This window comes from Aphis gossypii, chromosome 2 (genome assembly GCF_020184175.1).
Source record: "Aphis gossypii isolate Hap1 chromosome 2, ASM2018417v2, whole genome shotgun sequence".
Taxonomy (NCBI): domain Eukaryota; kingdom Metazoa; phylum Arthropoda; class Insecta; order Hemiptera; family Aphididae; genus Aphis; species Aphis gossypii.
In genome coordinates, this window is record NC_065531.1 from 54,753,385 (window position 1) to 54,774,891 (window position 21,507).

A 21,507-nucleotide genomic window follows, 5' to 3' on the forward strand; every position below is an offset into this window, starting at 1 on the left:
ATGGTAAATTGTAAGTTATAACTTGACTATATTAAGGTATAATGTATATTGTATACGTTATAAAATCACTTGATTTTGGTGATTTATTAATGGCTATTAAATATTAAATAAGCACAACAATTATGAAAAAGGATTGTCGACACAATAATTTTAATCAGGTTAAATTTTTATTATCGAATTTATTTAGTACGGCACTCATACGTTTTACATTAGTACGGCCATTCATAGCTGAGAGAAACAGATATATTATACCGTACATTAATAGAAAGGCCGTCGCGTCCGGCCAAATAGACAAACACCTAAATTAATTTTAATTCAAAGCATAAATTAACTATTGTCGTATTTTCGATAAAAGGTTAATTTAATAAGTACCTAATAAATTAGTAATTAACACTCGAAAATTATTAAACATAATCTCTTAGACTAAAAATAAAATAATGTCACCACATGATTAAGTCCGTATTGTAAAAAACTATAGTTTATAAGATTATAACATTTAAAACATTTGATTACAACGTATAGTTTAACTAACATTTTATAGGACAATTCGCGAAACGTTGGCTAAAGGGTCGAAAAATGTAGAAGTCAACACTCCGATTAAGAATAAAAATTTATATAATTTTTATGAAACTTCTAAAAATAATACTGTAACAAAACATGGTAGACTAACATACAAAATTGTCCTACAGCGCAGTAGTGTAACATAAAGCTACAGCAATAATGCAATTTAGTTAGTAAGTATTGAACAATTATTATTTATTATACATAAATTAATCCGATACGCTGAAAATAGTTTGCATCAGAATGCAATAATTGCAATATAATTAAATGGTGGTTTAATGATTAATTTTCAGAAGCCGCAAATATCAATATTTATAATTTTGAGACAAAAAAATCGTTATTTTTATTTTAACGTTCTAAATGTAAGCACGATTAGAAAAGGTTATTTGAAGATTGAATTCTGTAAAAATGTTTGTATAAAGACAATGATTAAGGCAATACAACTAAATAAACATTTCATTAGTAGGAGAACACCATGTGTTTCGTGTATGTATGTCCTTACATAGTGATGGTTGACACCGAACTGATAGAACTATATATTATCATAGTATTTATAAGTAGATAATCTATATTTAAAATATATTTACGAAGATAATGTTAAGTATAAATTGCATTGTACATAATATTATATACTGCTTGAATGTATTTCATCAAAATATAGTTATTCAACCGAAAATCTCGGCAACGTAAGACTTGCAACATCAATATCACAACTAATATCTTTTCGACGCTAGACAGTATTTATTATAAAACATTAAATAATTTGGATTAAAATACCACTTATTTCTGAGTCATCGACACAATATTCAACAACTCTCAAGTATAATACTTGCCTTAATTATTATAATACATTAGTAACTGAATTGTCAGTAGTTGTATACTAGTGTGTATCAGGTATATAATTTATGTACTTTGTGTGTGTGTGTGTGTGTGTGTGTGTGAGTGAGTGTATTATTGTCTGTTGTTTTTTTTGTTTTGTACACATACATTAAAAACTTGTGATATCTGAAGTTTAACAATTCATTGTCATTTGTGAATAATATTCAGGTTTTACCTTCATTAAATTCTTATGAAATGTGTCATTATACGAATTTATTATAACGTCATGCAAAATTCTACAATAAAATTAATTCAAATTTGCATAATATATATTAATATATTATATGCTTAAATTAAATTGCTATGTTTTTTAGGAATTAATTCAAAAATAATTAAAAATTAATATAGTCAAAAATTATAATTATTATAATAATTATAAGTATTTCAAAAACATGAGCAACTGAGACGAATATGATATTTCAATTTAAATAGGCTCTTCTATATTCCTAAGCCCCTAAAGGTAATCATTTGTATATGTATCTATGTTATGTCATCTATATGCATATTATGTTACCATATAGTAAGTAGAAATCTGGATTACAATATTTTATACTTGGCACATCAATACATGTGGTTCTATTTATATATTCTTTACGTTAGTAGTATTTATATGTTATCGTGTCATTAATAAAATTATCGATATTTATAAGTTTTGGTAGATACATTTGGATTTATGCAACAAGTTTGTTACAATAAATTGCAATGCATTAAAACGAATGATAAATACATGTATTTGAGCGATCTTTTGTATAATATTTCAAATTACATTTTATAAAACTATAAATATTTGTCAATGTTACCGGTCAAGTAATAAAACGTTTACACATTACAAACACATATTAAGGAACTCTCCCAAACACATTACGTTCATCGATTTTATTGGTAAAATGGTGTATTTAAAAAGGTTGAAAACAGCGATAAGATAATATTTAAAAGAAATACTCTAACCTTGAGAAAAAAATAGAAACGCGTAATTTTACGTCATTTATACGTCACATTATTATTATCAACAAAACATTGAATGCACATGACATTCAATATCTTAATATCATTATATATCTTTGGGTTTAATCCTTTAAATGGTATTTTTTTCAAGACAACAGAGAGAGAAGCTATCTAAGAACATTGGCACACGCACAATATTTTACTCGACGACCAAAATAATAATAAAAAAAAATGTAATATCACCAGCATTACAGCGAAATTAAATGTGAGAAAACGTCACGTTTATTATGCACAAAGGAGAGGCGAAGGAATTATATTATTATTTTGGCAACTCGTTCCGTCTATATAATACATAGAGATAACTATTTTAAGAATTTGACCAAAAACAAACGATACTCAATGGACTCCAATTAAGGTAAATGTAAGTAGAATTTTGTCGTTAGTGTATAGTCTGCAGATTAAAATATTAAGCGTTCATCTTCGTGATCGGGGTGGTATATTTTTATCATAAAATCGCGGGTCAGCGTGTACGGTTATGGGCAATGGTATACGATCATTAATTAAACATGTACGAAAAGACGACGGGATGAATGTTCCGGAAAAGAGTACGGTATAAACCGCAATCAGTAATCACTCTTAAGATACCCGTATAATCGAGACGTACCCGATAGAACGAGAATGAATATAATATAGATCAGCGGAGACGAAATCACTATATCACATTATCGGCGTTTAAAAATCATGACGATAAAAACGCGTCGTATAAGCAAGGAATAAACACAGCACAAGGGCGAACGGTTGGTACAATATTATTATACATAATTCTTGTTGAAAGAAATAATTACTGGACGAGAGGAGGTGACGCCAACCCGGCAAAGGGACAGCCCACTGCGCCTAGCCGTCGCAAACGATCTACGAACACACTACACGTGGCGACGTTGATATTTTATTACATTCACAGAGGGCGCCCATTATACGAAAAAATAATAATATAATAAAAATAGCATATTGCAAAGGTGCGTACTTCGTAAGCGACCCCTCGCGACAAAGTATCGTTACCGGTGACAGGACACTGTCAGAGACGGCGCAGAGAATTCCTTATTTTATTTAGTTATGGCGTATTTTTCCGAGGAAAAAGAAAATTTAAATATTTTAACGACGGTGACTATTTTACGACTACCGCCATCACCATCCTTCCACACCCATACTAAAGTAATCTACCTAACAATGTTTATATACGTATAGTTTGACGACAATTTGACCTATTTCTTTTTATAAATCATAATAAATATAGAAAAAATGTAGAAAATTCTATAGACGGTAATTCGGAAGCAGAAGACCATATTCATAAGTAATATTTTTGAAAATTAAATTGGGACCGCGACCAACAACGATCCGAAGAGTTTTTATACATAAGGTATACAGCAATGTATTATTATAACAACATTATTACAATAATTACTGTACACACTACACAGTACACGTAGAAATATAATAAACACTAATGTTATTTGAAGAGGCAGCAACTAATAATTGGTTTAGAGTAAAAAAAAATCAATATTAAGAAAAACAAACGAAATTCTCAAATAGTAATATAACAAGTACTTATATACATGTATATAAATAAATATACGTATATGCGCATCAAGGGAAATTTCTCTGCCGTTAACATAAAAACATGTGCCTCAACTATTATATATTGCATATATACGTATTATACTCGTATACACTTCTTCCCCGACGAATTGAGCAAGACAGATTTATTTGAAGACTTACTTTTTTCTTTGAAATCTAAAATTTTCTTTTTTTGAGCACACTACACACATATTTTGTGGGTTTTAACGGAACAACGCTCCTTATTATGTTTTATCAACAATCCCATACCAAAACCCGTAACACTTATCAGCTAAAGTAAACGCGTGTTTTTGAACAAATTACAAAGCCCTTATCGTAAAGGTCAAGACGAACGAAGGGAATTTTCAAAATTCAATATCCAACAATAATAAATAATAACATATCGTACAGTTCACAGTGAAATACATTATCCACAAAAACTGGGTGACTGAGATGACATACTTTTAATAGAAACACAGGAGGAATAATAAAATATTATACTGAATACTATAATAATATTGAAATACTAAGATTGTAAGGAAAAATGTAATACAATTACACTCACAAAATAAGAACTGTTTTGTTCGTATGAATTGGTTAATTTAAACTTTGTTTAATAATTAGTTTCGATAGTTAAAATATTTTGTTCGATTAATAAGATTAAAATTGTAATTAAGAAAATATAAATTATAAACAAAATAAAAATCAAATAATTTATACAGAAATAAAATATGAGAAATGAAATTAATAAAATGCAACGGAACAGCAGTGACGTGGGCTAAAGCGAAAATGCGTCAGGTAGGTCAATGTGGTGATAATGACGACAGTGGCGCTGTATATAACCTTATGAAGGGAGATGAGGGGGTCACATGATGGACACCCACCACAGGATACACCTTACGCAAGTCTATTAATATAATGTAGTATGTGGACGTATGAGTGCGTGTGTTAACGTTGGCGAAAAAAAAAACAAAAAAAATTTAGGTCTTACCACACAGTAGAAATCAGAAAATGTATACTACAATCCTAACTACTAAATCACGTCTTTTTTGACGAAAAATTTAAAAAAATAATAACAATTTTTAGTCACTTAACACCGCGACGCATGGTTACCGATGAAAAGTGTCCGTATATAACAGTTAAAATAATGATACACACACATTACACACGATATTTTATTTTATTATTATTTTAGTTCATCACGTTTAAAATAAAAACCACATAAGCGTATTATATAAGAGTTGAAAATTAATCATCAGTGATACACTGATACTACAAATATTTTACAACCAAAATTTGATAAGAAGGGTTTCGGTAAACACCAGTGGAATTTATCATTTATATAAGATGGAATATTGGAATATAATATAATGTGGATGACAATGATAATAAATCCTTGAAATATCCTATATAACAAACACAGTTGTCAGTTAAATTCAAGTAAATTATATTGTTATCTGTTGTTTGCGTGTACAAAGAATTATGTGGATTGGGTTTAATAGCAATATTATTATTATTATATTGATACAAAAAGCTGGCACCGTAGGTATCACGCACTCCAAATGATAACGACAATGTTTGACGAGTGGTATCCAACGAACGAGGATTGAATAGCGGTAACGGGAATAATTGCAAGTCTTGCACGTGTAATACATTTTAACGATGTTATAATAATAATCGATCGATCATAAAACACAAAAGTAATAACATGGGAAGAGTCTATACGATGATTATATTACTCAGGAATGATTTGTCAGAAACGCTAAGTTTTATCGAGAATACGACGAAAAGGAGTGTAACCCGTGTCCAACAGATATCGAAATAATTATAGAATTACGCAAAGTGCACAGTATCCATTTCGTCGGAGTGTTCATTTCAATTAGCGTTTAAACCCTTAGGGTTTTTATGAAAAAATTTATGTACGTGTATACTCGTATAGCAGTATGATTGTAAGTGTTGTAACTATTATAGAGAAACATAATGACGCCACCCCTATTTTGGTAGGCAGAGACAGATAGCGAATAAATATGTAAGCTTTTAAACTATATTATGAGTATGTACCTTTGGGGCTCATCCTTTGTTGCGGTTCTATCTTTCCATCGGCGGTGTACTTGGAATCGACGATCGAGACCCTTGGCGTTTCAGCTATGTCCGACACGAGCGGAAGACCTACTGTCATTTCCTATAATCATAACGAATAGAAATCATGTAAGACGATCCTGAATGACGTAGGTACTTAATAGAATAATATTGCATAAAACACAATTACTCACGTTTAGAATGTCTTCGATCGTGCTAGGCGTGTTGGTATCGTTTGAATTATGACTCTGCAAAAATAAAAAATGTATATTATAAATTATAATATTTGCTACGACATAGTCAAATATGCGAGAAGAGATGAACCGCATTGCATATAAGATAGGACGTAAGGCTATGTAAACTGATTTAGATTCTTTACATTTGATATGGCAAGGTTGGGTTTATGTGTGGGCCTGTGGTGTGAAGAATGGCTACTTCTCATGCTGCTGCTCGTTGATCGGCTCATCGACGAGTAGGGTGGCTTCATTTCACCGGGTTTCAAAAAGTTACTGCTTCTGTAAAATAAACGAAAATCCAGTATAATTACTGTTCTATAACATGTTTTCTTTTTTTAAAAAGGTGACGATAGATTTCAACTATATGTAATGTTACATTTAAGTGCAATAACATTAACTCATGTTAACCATAAAATACGACACATAAATATAATATACAACTGTAAGATACGTATGAATTGGATTTTTTACCAAACAGTCCTACCGAAGGTCGTCGCAAACGATGAGTTAAATTCGTACAAAAAACGCTGTCATTATTAATTTTTCATAAGCAGAAGATGCTTTAATCTTTAGATGCTTGGGCATCACTTAATTTGGGTTCTCAGATATTCCGAAGCATGACGTACACATTTGTAGTTATATACAATACAGATAGTTGCACGATTGAGCGAAAGATGGGTAAAGTGATATAAAACTTTTTTGAAAACTATCCACAGCTAACTAAATTTAAGCATCCTCATAATTTTTGTAATCCAATTTCGATATAATAATACATTATACAAAGAAACATAACAAAAATTTTAATTAGACCATTATTCCGCGTGTTTAACAACCGCACAACGCAACCGACGATTTTATTCGAATAGTATGTATTTAATAGGCGAATGCGACATGTATACAGACATTATAATCCATTTGACGATTTATTTCACAGATATCGTTCGAATATGTTCGCAAGTATTCAAACTAATAACCGACCGGCAGACAACCTTGTTTTGTCCTAAATAAGCGATAATTTTTTAAAACGATATTTGGCAACCGTTCGAGGTTACGCCGGTGTCACTATAGGTACAGTTTAAAAGGAGGCTCTTCTCTGGGTGATTTTGGCGTTCGTATTTATTAATGCTTCTCGCATAAATAAAAATAAATGTTAATCACTAAATTCGTTTGTACTACGGAACTCGAATTGTGTTCGAATATAGACATACACGCGTCACAATATAAATATAATATATTAAATCGGTTAAATTTACTTGTAAATAAAAACTTTTTTGCGTTTTAATTAGTACACTGCACAAAACCAATATACATTTGCCATACCTACTTATCATTACGAATGTTAAAAAAAATTACTGTTTGTTATTTCTAAATTTTTTTTAACGAAATTGCATTGAATTTATTGAATTAGCGAAACTGTTTATCAATTAATCGGGTATTCACTGCCTATAGTGTTTAATTCAAAATCAACCCTGAGTGTGTTTTGTAAAACTCACATACAATTTATTAACTATTACCTTTTTAGGCTAATAATAATATTTATTAAACTGAAGTAATAGAACTGTAATAGAAAATATTTTTCTTAGCCTTGAACTAATTTTTTGCGCATTTTACATATTTAATAGCACAATTCAAAATAAACTGTCATCCTACCACGTGAATTATCAAAACATATCGCATCTTTTTTGGCAAGAATAATGGTAATTTCATCATAAATTATAATTATTTAATACCCAGTATAGATATTACATATCAATAACAAATAAGATAATTACAGTAATGTAGTAAACAAACATTTGACATTAAAAAAAATAATATAATAATTTCAAAATCATTTATCAATAATACATAGTCAATGACGTGGTAGTTTCTAACTAAAAGGATTTTGAACTAGGTACTGAAGAATCAAATACTCGAATTTTACCTTTTAACTAAAAATAGTACTAAGAATTTTACAATTATTTTAATATGTCACCTGTATATAATATTTGCATATAACATACTCAACGGTTTAATAAAACACATTCGGGCTTATCATAGTAAGTATGTATTGCAATATTAAAGTTAAAACTTAAAATATTCAATCACTGTAACCGATCTTAAAAAAAAGCTATGTAATAAAAAAAAAACTTTTAATTATATTTGAGTATAAATAGTCACTATAACGTAGAAAGTTTGATAAAATTAAATTTGAATTCCAACGTAGAACGAATTTCCTAGTAGTAAGTAGTTGTTATATAAAACACAGTAACTTGTTCTTTGTTAGAATAAAATAGAATACCTATTTGGTTTTAGGATAAATAATATATTATATTGCACGTATAGAACGTACAACACACACATTTGCATGGAAAAATTAATGTTACCCTTGGGATAGATGCACAATGTAATATACCCTATTTAGAGGTCAAACGGGATATAAAATTACGAGTTATAGTAAAACGAATACGATAAAAATTAATTCGACTACCCAATTTTAAGTTATATTATAGTCTCTTTAGATTACTTTAATCTTTTATTTAGTACAACCGCTATAGACACTATTCAATAAAAAAAAAAATCGATTAAAACATCCGTTTACTAGGTTATTTTTTGAAAACGTGCCGGATCTTGTGAGCCGAATTATTATTATTACGAATGCATACAGAATAATAAATTAATAGACTGCTGTGTAAATAATAACATACGCGAACATTGAACATGACGTTACACTTCACACATTCTCAAAATATAACGTCAATAAATATTATATAAATACAGTAATTTTATTAAGTACGTACTCGAGCCATTTTTTTTTTTTTTTTACTCTTCAATAAATGTTTACTCAGAAATTAATTATATACGATATCATATGCGTGTTTAAGACACGATGATATAATATATAACAGCGGTTCTCAAACTTTTTTTTTGCGTACCATACTTAGGTGTATTATTAATCAGTCACGTACCACTAATTACTAAAAATAGAACGATCCAAATTGTACAATTAAATACTTTACTTTTTAGTTAAATTCATTTGTTTTAAATAATATGGCAGTAAAATACTACAATATAATTGTTTTTATTCATTAGTTTTTTAAAATAAAATATGAATTAAATAACAAATTTTCAATGAGATCAGAATCGAATATTTATTTTTAATTTTCCGTTCCATCACCATTTGGCATTACGTGTACTACCATGTAGTCTTTCGCGTACCACAGTTTGAGAACCGCTGATATATAATAATATTATATTTATAATATTATGCTGTTAGAATTTAAAAAGTCCCTACAATAATACCTGTGATATAGTTGCAGGAATGAACACAACGTTATGCAACTTCGATCAACGAATAACATGCGTCAGAAAAAATTGCAACCCCTTTACACAACAAACTATCAACTTGTCTTCGTCTAATTTTTTTTTAATTTTCTGTTTTTGATTCCACTACGATGGCTATCAAATTACTTTTTTGTAATAATACATTAACACTGAGTGTTTGAATTGTTTGAAGCAAACAGAAATTATTATACATCTGCTAATGGCTAATCATATAAACTATAAACAATTTTAATCTATTTTCTATGATCTATAATCTATGTACCAGAGATCACCAACTGACGGACCATGGACACATTTTTACGGACTGATGGTCGCGTAATCATAAAATATAATATGATATAGTTTTTAAATAACACTTTAAATTTGTATAAATAAAATGTGTATTTTTTTATTAATTGTTAGTATATAACAAAAATTGGCAAAAGTGTTTTGAACAGAAGGAAGTTTAGTGTGCTTAAAAACGAACCCCCAAAGAAATTAGTATTGGTGACCCCCGGTCTATATGATATATCATATTATATATGACGACTATACAACATAACGCGTATTAGTCAATGAGTATTGAGTATATATACACCGTACACGTAATACCTATCGTTATATGACTGCATACGTCCATTCTCTAGCATAGGAGGAAGTAATGTATATAAAATATTATATATATATATCACAAAAACAGCTGTTTTGCGGTTATTATTATGTTGTTGCATAATATTCGTGTGCGGGTAATTGTTTAAAAATCGATCGGATGAATTGTAATGTATATGTTGTACCGAGCAAGAGAGAAGAAGCAAATATATATATGATATATATTATGCATAATTATTGCAAACTTTTGAAAACCGGTAACGAGAAAAAACTTTTCTCGAGACACTATATTATATACGATTTTTCCTTTAATGCAAAACGGGTGCGCGTGACTTACGAAATTAAATTTATGTTTTATTAGACGAACTGAATAAAATTAAATTCTAAAACTCGTTATTTACAAGAAAAAACATCCACTTGAAAATTGATTAATACTTACCATTAAAATAAAAAATAGTTTTCTTTATGTATAAAAGCAGCTATAATAACTGGATAAAAATTTAGTTATTACGTGATTAAAATTTAATAAAGTTTTAAAAAATAATTAAAAACTAAAAAAGATAATTTATAGTGCAAGTATTGTTAGGAACTATTTTTTTTTATCAAATAAAATGTTAGTTTTCAGTGTAATTACGATACTTGCAGTCTGGTATACGAATTATACCTGCATAATAATAACAATACTTAGTAATTACAAAGTGACACGAAGGTAAGATAATAAATAAAAAACTAAACACAACTAGGTATAATAATATAGCAATTGAAAATATTCTTTCTCTACATAAACTTTATAAGTTAATTAAGTTAGTTAATTGTTAATACTAAAGATAACAATCAATATTATCAATGATCATTCTTTTAAGTCGTAATCACCTTCGTCAAATATCTGTATTTAGGTAGTCATTTTATTATCCAATAGCCATTGAGACCACGAGAAAAAGCACTAAGTTTGACGATCCTATATTAATTCCTATTGAAAAGTAACCGTGGTAACTACACACACGTGTCGTTTTATACATAGTACCAAATGCGTAAGACATGAGGAAGTAATTAAATTTTTTTTTTTTAAATATTTTTTTTTAAAGCAAGACAATAAAATGTCGACTATAATTACTTGAATAACCACTATGTCACCATATCAGTATAGAATATAGACCACAACCGGGCCAAGGTCTTTATCACTGAAACAGCGGAGTCGGTGGTCAATCACAGAAAGAACCGCTTTCACTTGATAAGAATTTTAAATTTTCGACCACATAAAAACAGCTGCACTAAGGTGACGTCGAAAAATGTAGTATGGTACCATATTACAAAACGAATTTCATTCCAAAAGATAAATCAACTTAATTGTTTGAATGATGATGACGTCGATGGTCAATACAGATACGTTAATTGTTTAGAAGATATTTTTTTTCTTCCTCCTTTTTCTTAATATGAGACTAAAATCAATCGGCAGCGTTTGAATGATGGTTTTTTTATTTCAATACAGGCATAAAGCATTTAAGTATCACTACTAACATCATCATAACTCATAAGTCATAAGTGATAAGAACCTATCATTTAGAATCTACATAATGTAGTTAAAATGTAAAATAGGTAATAGGTATACAATACAACTATTGCATATTACTCGTTTACGTCCCGTAGGTATACCTATAGTTCTATAGAAATCAATTATTTACTATTATATATTATATTATACCTAACTTAATGTGTAAGTTAAAATAATACCACTTATTGCAAAGTGACGCTATACGTAAATCGTGTACATAAAATGTCCACTGACCGCAAGCATAAAATAAATGTAGAATACCGATTTCATTTTGTGTGAATGTTGTTTGAAAGGAAATTTGTCGAAGCTAAAATACATATGATATGACGTCACGCTCGCACCACACGTACTCACACGTGATCGACGACACCGCTCAGCTGTTTCATACTCGCACACACAATATTTATAACGCTCATGGTATCGACACGTCCTTATCGCAGGCGATGTTTCTGTGTTTGCTGTCGTGGTTGTCTTTCGCGTGAGACGAATATCAGATTTCAATGATTGCCAATAGCACACATAGTGTACAACACCATCATCGATATCCTAATATTATATGAGAATACATTACGACCCAATCTTGTCCGCGTATTGGTGAAATAAAATAGGTTTCTTCAAAAATATTAATATAAATAACTAAAAAACATCGTTTGAACCGCAAATGACATTAACCGCTAAGATTTATACCATTTAATAATAGCTTTATAAAATATAAAATAAAGAATTAAATAATTAAAAAAGTTTATGAAATTCATACATTTTTATGATAATTATTGATATAATATCTTTATATTATTAATATAAATATTATACGTTAATAATAATACATGTTATTCTTATATAATGCCTAAAATATATACATATTTTTTAGAAACCGATCTATTAGGTTGATCTAAGTTATGTGTTTAATTTTATCTACGCGATATAATAACAATAATAATATTAATACGATGAATGCAAAACGTTGATAACCAAAAGGCGTTCATGCACGGTATGAGAGAGGGGTTCGAAACAAACGGCGTTATAAAACAATCGATGTATCTACTTAAAACACGTTGTCGTTTGTCTTATTCAGACATGAAAATTGCTCCCTCCCATTTATCAGCAGTGGAAGAAAAACATTTTTCTGCTTATTGATTGTACACTTTTTTCATTCGGTAAAAATAATATTTCCTCTTTTTAAATTATTATTTGGACACTTTTATCCCCTTATCCCGTGTCGAATATACACATTATTTCGTTATAAAACTACTACCTACTACAAAGTAGAGCAGCATCATCCACCTTTCAGATTTATCAATAGTTTTGTACTCGGTACTTTAAACGACTTTTAGTTTGAAACATTCACTCACCTATTCTATACGGCAATTCTCGGGTGATTTTCGTCCTCTTCATTCGTTTTTCTATTTATATTATACATATTATATAATATCAAACTACTAAGTCTCGTAAACCGCTTGAGTGATTTCCTACTTTTTCCCTCTTTATTCGATGATGCTGAATTTATAGTAATCCGCAATTGTAAAGAAATGTTTAAATTTAAAGAATCGATGGTTAGCGTCATGAAGTATAATTGAGTACAATCAAAGTTTTGTAATCTAGCAAGTGTGGTGTATTATTAAAATTGTACTACCTATTATAATATGTTAAGGCGATTAGTGATCGGAATTTAGAAATTTAATTAACATTGAAATCGTTCAGCCCACTCCCCGAGATAAGGCTTTCTACCTTGATGCAATTTGAACTAAAAATAATCAGAGCAATAGTAAAACAACGGATAATATTAAAATGCCATTAGGCCATTAACTATTAATATAGATTGATAATAATATGTGCATAGTAATAAGAAAAATACAATTATAATATATGCATGAAATAACAATAAATCTATTATTGTCTAATGAAAATTGATAAATATTAGAATACATTAAACCTATTACGACACAACACACAGGTAGTTTTAATTTAACCTCGATGAATAAATTTTAAATTTTAAAAATAGGTAAAATTATAAGTATTTTCCTACTGCATTATTATCTATAAGTTTGGTATTTAAATATTTACAATAATTAATGTTCACATTAAGTATAATGATATATTTAAATAACCTAGTTGCAAAATAGTTTATTATAATAGGTATACCAAAATACCTAACTAAGATTAAATTTTACAAAACTAGGTTAACTTATACATAATATTCATTTTCTAAAAAGCATTAATTACGTATACACTTCAAACATATCATTCTCAATTTATAGCTAATAATTACTATTTGATCAATCATCCGTATTAATAATTATAATATACCATATAGATTTGTATATTGAAAATAAATTATTTTTTTCAATTTGAGATCCTATTCAATTTAAATTATTAAATGTGTATAATATATTATCAAACTATAAAATATTCCTGACAACAATTACGTAAAATGGTCATAGTCCATTTATAATAATATCGAAGTCAATGAAAATTAAATATTTAAATAATTTAAATTAATAAAAAAAATTAAACACCACGAATTATCAAAAAAATTGTATGGTATTCTTCAAGATTTTACGCATGAAATCTTGAAGAATACCATATGAGTTACAACAATTTTATATCATTATTATTCATTATTCATTATGTAGTGAAAGATACTATTTTAAAATAACAAAAAATCTCATCTGACTTCTATACATTTTTATTATTATATTTACTGTGGTTAAGAACAAAACAGTAAAAGATTAACTTTATTTAAAATTAGGTTTATAAGTTATAACTAAAATTACTTATAAATAATAAGCAAATTATCTTAATAATTAAAAGTTATTTACGCAACGTTAGCTGGTGTTTCAATATTTTTTTAAAGTTTGAAACTTAAAAATAAAATGAGAGTGTATATAATAAAAATAAGATATCGAACATTTGAAATGTACCAAAACAACAATAATTTGAATGTCATACGATATCATTGCGAAAGATGAGACTTGTTTTTTAATATAGTATGATAAATGATAATGTTTAGACATGAATTAAATTACATACGTTTTACGAAAAAAGAAATGACTAACAATCTAATTAATAAAATAATTAAATTAAATCATAAATGCATACTAAAGAACATGTACAATACATTCGTTATACGTGAATCTACGTTTAAATGTTTTCTAATAAGTCAGTTGAATGGATCTGATTTAAAATGATAACGCCATAATCTATTGGTGCAACAACGTCAGAAACATCATTAATGTGAACTATTAGACTGGCAAAAAACTTTCATTACAACCGGGGAAGGAGAAACGCGGATTCTACAAAATCATCAAATGGAGCCTTTTTGGTCTTTCCACGCAACGGATATAGTGTAACAGTTGAAATACCAATACCACCATCATATTATCCTCCCCACCGTCATACATACACACACACACAAAACACCACCTAAACGGAACGAGACGTAGAGTACCGCTCAAAAATCGTAATTGTGTTCGATAATAAGAAACGTTAGAAACGCACCGTTACGGCGATGACGGTCGTGTAGGTACTAAATAGTAAAAACCGATGAAAACGTTAAAACGGAACAAACAAAATAAGATACGATTTAATAATGTTATATTCATATTTTGCATGTACGTGCAATTAATTTCGCAGATACAATAGTTTAATTAAAAACGGAATTAACCTAACCGATTCTGTAAGCCCGTGTGGGATTGAATAAACTATTAGTTGGAACGCGTAGTTCGTTTTGACGGTGGTATTTTTTGCTTTTTGATTAATTAATCAAAAATCCCTACCAGATGAAAAAGTTAAAGAGCTGTATTTACGCGTCACAGCTACGGTGGCCGTGACACCTATTACACAAAACATTGTAAATTATAACGCTTGTACTGTTGGGAAATGTAGTTCCCCTTCTTTTTTAAAATACATTTTAGTATACCCTTTCACATCCTATAATCAATAAGAAATTTAAATCTTCAAGTGTGCAAATTTGTTTCATACTTTTGCATCTATTTCTTATTATTTTTTCTTCAATTTAAGTATTTTAACCACTAGCTGGTTGCAATATTATACTACGGTTGCGGTACGTACCTAGGCGGATTGGCTGGAGGCTGAAAGTGCGTCGACGAAGAGGAACCGCTACTGCCGCCCCCAGATGACGACCTAGCCATGGCGTGCGACGTGATAGTTGGTTTCTTGAAGGACGCCGCGATAGCGGGTGCCTGTGATCCGCCGCCGGACGCGGGCGATACGGATCTTCTGGATGACGACTGTTGTTGACCGATCACAGCGGCGGCGGTGGCGTGATGGTGTGACTTGACCGATGCTGCGGAGACGGCTGCAGACGACGAGGAGGGATACGACGATGTCGACGAGTGGTGGTGCTGCATCATTCCGGCGACGGACAGTGACGATGATGGCGGTGGCGGAGGGGCGGGACTCGGCGGCATGCCGGTGATACCGCAGCTGAACACCAGGTCCAAGTACGGTTTGGCGTCGTCGAACGAACCCAACTGACTCTGGATCAGCTGGCTCTGTTCGTCGTCGTTTGCGTCGTCCACCTGGAACACGCGGTGGAAACGAAAGAATTAGAACGTGGTAGGAGGACGAGGTGGTGGTGGGAACGTTATTATAACATTACCATTACCACCACTACTACAATTACTACTACTATTTACTGTGGCTTTTACACGATATAGGTATTATACAGCCTGATCACCTCTATCCCCCCTAACACCACTCCGTAAACCCCGAACCCCGAGACGTAACAAGAGGGGCGCAACTACAATTCGCTTTTTTTATACCTCTCTCTTACGTCACGAGTTATTATTTTACAATAATATATAATATATACATATATAATATCGCCCCGTAGGTACGCTGCAGTATGTAGTGCAGGTACCGCAAAACTAGCACTGGTGGGAGAACAATATCAGAGAGAACATCGTCTCATGAATTATTACCTATAATAATAATACATAACAAAGTATACGGACGACGATGACGCTTAGTGTAAATTTGATGTAAATTATTTGTATTATTATTATTATAATTATTTTGAGAAAATAAACGCGAGTTTAATACTTAATATCACCAACTCGAACCAACTTCAAAATAATTGTTTTTATTTTATTTTTGCTATGTAAAAAAAAATAGTATTGTACCTAGGTACTAACAATATGTCTTTACTCAGAGATTTTTATGTTTTTAGTTTTACAAAACAATAATTATTATAAATAATGTATAGATTAGGTTAACCTATACTCTAATAATACTTTTGACCTAATACTTTACTATTAATTATTTAAATTGTTATGACATAAGACATTATGTTCATGATTTTATATTTTATTTTTATAATAATCGATGTCTATAAAACCCTAAATTTATTTGGTATAACTATTTTCAAATTCATTTAAACGATTATCGCTGTATTTTCCTACTTTACTTTCAAATTTAACTTTAAAACTAAACATATTTACTTTTTAATTGTTTTAAAAATACGATTTTGAAAAAGCAACACTTATTACAGGTGTAACACTATAATAGTGTTATATAAATTAAGAATTATCCTAAAATAGATTCATAATAATTATAAATGAGCTAACTGTTCTAATGATTATACTGTTCAATTATATTACAAATAGTAAATGCGACAAATCTTATTAAAGTTAAAGAAATTTATATTGTTAAAATGTTTTTATTTTTTAGTTCCATAAGTATAAATAATAAATATACAAAAGTGTTAAAATTAAAAAAAAAACGTATTCATTGTTTCTAAATAGTATAAAAATTATATTTACGAAATGTAACGTTATTGTAAACATTGTTAAATAAGAACTAAGAAGTAAAATTTAGACAAGATTAAGAGATTTATTGATTTTAACCATATTACCTAATTACTATAAAACAACCAATGTCCAATAGGTTAACGTATACCAACTAATACGTACTTTAACTAGTAGACAGTATGTTAATTAAAGCGTCCAAAGTAAGTTAACGATGAAATAATTTTTTAAACTGTCATTATTTATTACAATATATCATTAAATTTTAAAGCTGTTCAATTATTTATTGAATTAAAAGTATGTGAAATTTTATACTTCTAACTCGTGATTGTAATAATATGAAGCACTTATATAGTTAATTAATGGAAACAATGTATTCATTAAATTATTAAATATTGTATAAAAACTATTAAATAAAATCACTTGTTATTAAGTCAACGAGAAAAAAATGTACATTGAACAAAGAAATACGCAAAGTACTTTTTAAATAAATTTTATGTTAATAAAATTACACATTATAATTTATTAATTCATATACTAATTTTATAAATAACTTAAAATTAAAATTATTCATATTATTATAAATAATATTAAACTACAATTTTTAGAATATTTTTAAAAAATATAGTATAATACACTCGACACTGCAGAATTCACACAGTCAATACATAAATATACTAAAATGTTTAGTAATATATTTTGATTAAATGTATTCATTAAGTAATATTTATTTTATGAATAAAGTCATCACAAAATAAATTACTGCGAAACCGCAAAAATAAAATAACAACTTACTAGTATTTAATTTTAAATTACATTTAGTTAATTAATTCAAGTCTACTTTTGTCTACTTTTATAATTTAGTAATATAGCGCAAAACTTTTAATTTTTTACAGTAAAAACACAATACCCATAGCACAAAAATAATTTTATGATTAATGAACATAATAATGTAGCTATTTCTTGCTACAAATATACATAATTAATAATTATACAAATTAAATTGTAAAGAACACTATTAAACTTGAATTTAAAAAGCATTTCCAATGTTTAAACACATTGATACTCATTATAAAAAGAAATATTGAAACGAAACGAAATAACTATATCTATATATCAATTAATAATACTAATTTATTGTGAACACGTTATTTCCTGTAAAATTCCTTTACTCTTTTTAATTTAATAATATGTAGGTATGTATTTTGTATTTATTACACAATCATAATAAATCATAAAAATATAGATATATTTTAAAAGACACATTTTTAACATGGCGTAACTTCCAACAAATACGTCTAATAAAAATTGATTATTCAAACAATCTTGAATCGAAAAAAAAATGTTAGCAAACTTGCACAAAAATAAAAAACGAATCAAAAAATCAGCTGTATTATAAAAAATGAATTATTTTAACATGAGCTCGTTCATTAAATAAACAATGATATAAATATTATGATTTAGGACAAACAATCCGTACGATATAGTTCAACAATTATGTTTATACTAAACCTAATCAATGCGTACATTAAATGCACTACATTTTTTTAACGAAAAATAAAGAGTTATTACAAATTTAATCAATACTTGCAATTTTGTTTATAATAAATATATACAGTACCCACGCTTTGAATGATGTGATTCAAACACCAAGGTGAAGGAAATTGATTTTTTTTTTTTTTGTGTAATTTTACCCATAATTTCTTAAGAGACAACGTAGCATTAATATAATAACAATGAGTTATCGGTAGTTGTACACAAAATCTGTGATTTAATTTTTACATGATATACACATTATATAATTTATATATTCACTATTTTAATAATATAAGTCGAGAAAATTGATTATATTTTATTAGTGCCCATTAATTCCGATATGAAATCACTATGCATCACTATGACAGCACGCGGCAACTGGGATATAAAATAATATAGATCATGGGTACTCAATAACTTAGTGAGGGAAAAAAGAAAAAGACCATTATGGTAATAACAATAGCTCGTTTTGTATCCGATGGGTGGTGACGTTTGAAAACCACTTTTTTGTTTTTGCGTACCGACTATAATATTATATTGAGCGCAGTTATCTAGTTTTTATATAATAATATTATACTCATATAATTCAAACTAATATAATATACCTTTTGGCTTTTATTATTGTATAACGTGAAATCAATTTGAATTGAATTATAAATATCGATAACTTTTCAAAAAACACATAACAACAATAAAAACAGTGAGTATCGAGACCATACCAGATAATATAATAATATTAAAACGCAAAATTAAATAGCGCAATTATTGTAGATTGTGAAAATTACGACACGAAACAAAATAATTATGTGTACCAACTACCAACTCTTCAAGGCGACGACATGACACAAGTAAATGCACGTTAAACAAATCCGTACAAAATATGTTATGTGATGCACATATTATATATTAAGTATACCATCGTCTATCTATAGTAATAGTCTATTTTAGTATAGACAAATTCAGCGTATGGCGTTTACCTACTTGAGACGTCGAACGCAAATACCTTCAATGTATCATTAATATACCACATGAAATAATATTCAAACGAAAAAAAAAATTATAATTATTAACTAATATTGTTTGAGGATTTATAGTAAAACGTTTTTCAGATTTTCATTATTGGTAATCTATTGTGTGCGCCCCGTCCTCGTGAAGAATAACAATGTGTTCATATTATATTATTACACACTCTACATATACACACGTGTCACACCTAAAAAAGTTTTAGGTGGGGAAAAAAAGTTGTACAAATCGTAATTATTCAAGTATCGAAATTCAAAAATATCAAACAGTTTCTGAAACCATACACGGTAGATTTGAATATTTAATATGCTCGAGTAACAGAGAGGGGGAATACTGAAACCTTTTTTTATTCTTTTAGATTTTACAATGCTATAATAAATTAAATAAACGCCGCCATACCGTATAACTGTATAAATTTATAATATTATTATTATATTTTATTTGTTTTTTATTTACCAACAAATGCTCTTTTTACATGGTTATATAATAACTATTGTAATATTTCTGACAAGTATATAATATTAATATTATTTTATCACAATTATTACCAATGTATATTATAAAATAATATAATATTGTAATATTATAGAAATATTAGAAACAACAAAATTTTGCTTTTGTGCGGGTAAAAATAGATGATTTTGATTACTCTAATGAGTTATTTATTTTTTACGTGAATATTGATTATTATTAATAATATTATCCAATAATTTGTTAGAGAATTTTGCATAATCGATAAAAACAATTATAAACAAAATTCTTGACATAACTGTATAATAATAATTTTAATTTAGTAAATTTCTAAAGCACTATGCACAACGTACGGTATAATATATTAAATAAAAATAAGTTTTTAAATGATAATTGCAGTAACAGAAAAATAATCCTGGTAATAGTATCCGATAAGTGATAAACGATAATCGTTCGCAATAATCTATACATATACGTATATTTTAATAGTATCTATATAGTCATGAATACGCTGTTGTAATGTTTTTTTATAATGTTATTCACCAACGGAATTATGCAATTTTCATTGGTTACGGGAAAAACCAAAAATCATGTATGATTGGTTACGCTATTTCATGGCGTGTATGCGAGTGCGTGTATTTTAGCTAAAATAGTAATATTGGTGATAACTGATAACTGATAACTGATAACTGTGATAACTGATACAGTTTATGATAGAATTCTATCTTAAACCGTGCTGATAACTATGAGAAATTAATGGAAATTTGGGAAATGAAATTAATGCCGGGTGACGGATGTCAAGCGATCCAAGAATAAGATAAGCAACTCTGGTGTGATATATTAAGTAAAGCATTAATGTAGGAATAAAGAATAAATATGTATGGTTTATTATAAATTAAAAAAGTAACGCGTACCTAGCAGATTAACTATACCA

The 21,507-nt window shown here is 28.6% G+C and overlaps 1 protein-coding gene across 4 annotated transcripts in view; it reads right to left on the bottom strand.

The window, feature by feature from the left end:
- LOC114129000 (AF4/FMR2 family member lilli) overlaps nucleotides 1–21,507 on the bottom strand; it is a 142,021-nt gene that overhangs the window by 10,200 nt on the left and 110,314 nt on the right. For all 4 annotated transcript variants that reach the window (XM_050201653.1, XM_050201652.1, XM_027993617.2 and 1 more), the window contains 4 exons: nucleotides 15,847–16,316; nucleotides 6,458–6,593; nucleotides 6,273–6,326; nucleotides 6,061–6,181 (listed from right to left, as the gene is read on the bottom strand). In XM_050201653.1, coding sequence (XP_050057610.1) covers nucleotides 6,061–6,181; nucleotides 6,273–6,326; nucleotides 6,458–6,593; nucleotides 15,847–16,316 — 781 coding nt within the window. The remainder of the gene's footprint in view (nucleotides 1–6,060; nucleotides 6,182–6,272; nucleotides 6,327–6,457; nucleotides 6,594–15,846; nucleotides 16,317–21,507) is intronic.